Source organism: Scyliorhinus canicula, chromosome 20 (assembly GCF_902713615.1).
Source record: "Scyliorhinus canicula chromosome 20, sScyCan1.1, whole genome shotgun sequence".
Lineage (NCBI taxonomy): Eukaryota > Metazoa > Chordata > Chondrichthyes > Carcharhiniformes > Scyliorhinidae > Scyliorhinus > Scyliorhinus canicula.
Window position 1 is genome coordinate 94,664,032 of NC_052165.1, and position 3,904 is coordinate 94,667,935.

Consider the following 3,904-nt stretch of genomic DNA (forward strand, 5'->3'; position numbering starts at 1 on the left):
AATAACTTTAGAATAATATGCACAGAACTATTCAACAACACCTATCTTAAATAAACAAAGGGCACATATACGTGTGTGTGTGTGTGGATAGAGGCGGTGACTGTAACTGCCAGAATAAGGGTGTGTGTAAATAAGGTGTGCGTGCAATATCTGTTGTGTGTGGAAGTAAGGCTCAGTGAGTATTTCTGAGTGTGAGCGAGTGTACATGGCTGAATAAATGACAGTGCATATCTGCAAGTCTTTGTGTGTATGTTAATATGTGTGTATGTGTGTGTATCTATGTGTGTGTTTGTGTCTGAAATTATGACTAAGTAAGTGTGTATATGTGTGAGTCTGTGTGTCAGTGAGTGTCTTCGTGTGTATCTATGTATGTGTGAGTCTGAGAGTGTGTTGTGTATCTGTGCGTGTTTGTGTCTGTGAAAGTGTATACATTAGTATGTACGTATCTGTGTGTGTGTGTGCATCTGTGCGTTTGTGTCTGAGAGTGTCAGTCAGTGTATGTATGTGCAACTGCATGTGTGTGCCTGAGAGTGCGTGTTTGTGTGTGTGTACCTAACTGAGTGTGTATGTTTGTGTCTGAGCCTGTGTATGTTAGTGTACATGTCTGTGTGTATGTTTGCATCTGTGAGAATGTGTGTGTGTTTGTGTATGTGAGGTTGTATGTTAGTGTGTATCTGTTTCTGTGTCTGTGTGTCTATGTGAGTGTGTATGTGAAGATGCTTGTGTTTGAGGGTTAGTGTATGTTAGTGAGAGTTTGTGTGTATCTGAGTGTGTGTGTGTGTATGAGTCTGTGTGTGTTTATCTGTGAGTGAGTGTGTCTGCGTATCTTTGAGTGTGTGTGCGTTAGTGGATATCTGTGAGTCTGTGTAAGCGTGTATCTCTTTGAGTGTGTGTGAAGATGTATGTGTTTGAGGGTGTCTGTGTGAAGATATATGTGTTTAAGGGTGTCTGTGTTTGGGGGATATTAATGTTTGAGTGAGTCTGTGAGTAATTGTATGTCCTGGACAATAAGGAGTTGGAAGTGACCTAATGCCCTTTCCTCTATTCCACGAGGAGAGATTTGGCCAGCACCCTCTTGGCATCTTCTGCCATCTCCTCAACAGCGGTATTCAGCATGCTGTTTATGGTGTTATAGGAGACAACAGCAGCTGCCACCTGCCCAACAAATGGCAAATATGTCAGAACTTTGCTCAACAGAACCTTCATCCCTGAAGTCTTTGTGAGCTCCTGCCTAATTATATCATTTGACACCTGCTGCCCAAGCGTAGAGCTTACGACTGATCTAAGTTGCTCCGCTGTTTTGCCCACTCTCTTTGCCAGTCTCGCGAGGGAATCCTCGTCCAGACCGAAGTGTGTGCGGTAGGAAGAGACGGTGCAGACTAACAGGGTAATGTCACAAGCAATGGAGAGTCCTGGGATTGGCACCACGGCAGAAGCAGCTGACAGGCCGCCAACCTTCCAGATTTCATCCATAATGACTGCTTTCTTCTTCTCGATGATTGATACGGTGAAGTTGGGGAGAGCCAACAAAAAGGCCCGTCTCTTCAGATCAGGAAGATCCCCTTCCAGGACCTCGAGCATTTTCCCAAAGTCAAATTTATTCAGGTTCCAACTGGAAATGAGGAAGACCTGTGGAGATTCTATAACCCCCTTCCTCAAACTCACAACGCAGTCATTCCGGAGTTTCTCCAGAGTTTGATTCTCATTGTAACAGCACTTTTTCCAACGTTTAGCCCAATTCAGATCACGGTCTACTTTGGCTCGGACAAAGTAAAATTTCTTGTTCTTCTGTTGAATTTCGATAGCCAGTAAAAAATGTTTCTTCTTAAAGTGACCAGAACTGAGGATGATGAAGAAATCGTAGCAATTAAAGTCCAAATGTTGGCTGCTCCCAAGCCCAGGGAGCTCGGAAATAGTCACCGTGTCTTTGTCAGGGTATTTATACATTTTGGGTTCTGTTGTAGTTTCTTTTTGCCCTGTTGGAGCTGCTCCTGTATCGTTGTCATGAACACCTCGTAAAGCATTAATGAAGGCTGATTTACCACTCCCTGATTTTCCCAACACTGCTATGTGAACAGTTGTACTCTTAGAATTAGTAAAGTAGGAAACTAATTGTTCAGCAGCAGCACTCAGGTAGCCGCCATTCAACAGAGAGACAATATTACTTTCTTCAGCGACCCCAGCCATTACGGATCTGTAGGTTAGAAAGAATGCCATGAGGGAGAGAAACCATGTTTCTTGAACTTTTTTTACAGACAGTTTTGCATTGTGAGAATTGGCACATATAACAACCGAATACAGAGCCTCAGTGAGCTGACATATAGTCTGACTGGGAGAACAATGCACATTGTCCATCTCAAGCAGATTTGACAAATTGTCCGAACACCGTCTGGGACCGGGTGACAGTGCATTGGATCACAGGATCACAGAATTATAATGGCAAAGAAGGAGGCTAATTGGCCCTTAGTGACGACACCGGCTTGCCAAACGAGCATCATGACATGGTTACCATTACTGCCTTTTCCCCGTAACGCAGCACAAATCCACAGAATGTGTTCGATACACTGTCATTCAACCTTTGGGACCAGGTGTCACAGTGTGTTAGATACACTGTCCTTTCCCCCTCTGGGACAGTGTCACAGTGTGTTAGATACACTGTCCTTTCCCCCTCTGGGACCGGGTGTCACAGTGTGTTAGATACACTGTCCTTTCCCCCTCTGGGACCGGGTGTCACAGTGTGTTAGATACACTGTCGTTTCTCCCTCTGGGACAGTGTCACAGTGTGTTAGATACACTGTCCTTTCTCCCTCTGGGACAGTGTCACAGTGTGTTAGATACACTGTCCTTTCCACCTCTGGGACAGTGTCACAGTGTGTTAGATACACTGTCCTTTCCCCCTCTGGGACAGTGTCACAGTGTGTTAGATACACTGTCCTTTCCCCGTCTGGGACAGTGTCAGTGTGTTAGATACACTGTCCTTTCCCCGCCTGGGACTGGGTGTCACAGTGTGTTAGATACACTGTCCTTTCCCCCTCTGGGAACGGGTGTCACAGTGTGTTAGATACACTGTCCTTTCAACCCTCTGGGAACGGGTGTCACAGTGTGTTAGATACACTGTCCTTTCCCCTCTCTGGGACTGGGTGTCACAGTGTGTTAGATACACTGCCCTTTCCCAGAGTTGAACAATCTTTTTACATTTTCAGACGATAGATTATCCGTTGAAATTTTTACCTTTTGCAGTGTTCTTTGTGTTGAATCTTTGCAAACTAACTGGAACGGCTGTGGACGAAGAAACATGCAGCAATTCTCCTTCCCTCTCTGATTCTGAGCAGCAAATTTTGATGCAATGCCTTTTAAGGAGCGTTGAGTTTCGTTTTCGTGTTCCATGCATCTTTACCATTTTGAAAGTGAGCCAACAATTCTGGGCGTATTATGCAGTTGATTTCTATAGTTGACTAAATGTAACTCTGTTGATTGTCACAGTTGGGACTGGGTCTCCGAGGGGGAAAGGACAGTCTAACACATTGTGGCATCCGGTCCCAAAGGGGGAAAAGACAGTGTATCTAACACACTGTGACACCCGGTCCCAGAGGGGGAAAGGACAGTGTATCTAACACACTGTGACACTGTCCCAGAGGGGGAAAGGACAGTGTATCTAACACACTGTGACACTGTCCCAGAGGGGGAAAGGACAGTGCATCTAACACACTGTGACACCCTGTCCCAGAGGGGGAAAGGACAGTGTATCTAACACACTGTGACACAGCCCCAGAGGGGGAAAGGGGAGTGTGTCTAACACACTGTGACACTGTCCCAGAGGGGGAAAGGACAGTGTATCTAACACACTGTGACACCCGGTCCCAGAGGGGGAAAGGACAGTGTATCTAACACACTGTGACACTGT

General features: G+C 45.5%; 1 protein-coding gene across 1 annotated transcript; it reads right to left on the reverse strand.

Moving 5' to 3' along the window:
- Window positions 1-773: 773 nt before the first annotated feature.
- On the reverse strand, window positions 774-3,489 carry LOC119954952 (interferon-inducible GTPase 5-like). Its single transcript, XM_038780699.1, has 2 exons — window positions 3,232-3,489; window positions 774-2,194 (listed from the first exon to the last, which is right to left on the reverse strand). Exon 2 carries the CDS (start codon window positions 2,185-2,187, stop codon window positions 1,042-1,044), a length of 1,146 nt encoding a protein of 381 aa, XP_038636627.1. The 5' UTR covers window positions 2,188-2,194; window positions 3,232-3,489; the 3' UTR covers window positions 774-1,041.
- Window positions 3,490-3,904: the final 415 nt, after the last annotated feature.

What these genes read in the sequence shown, in the direction of transcription:
- LOC119954952 (XM_038780699.1), bottom strand. Translation starts at nt 2,187, where the DNA reads ATGGCTGGGGTCGCTGAAGAAAGTAATATTGTCTCTCTGTTGAATGGC.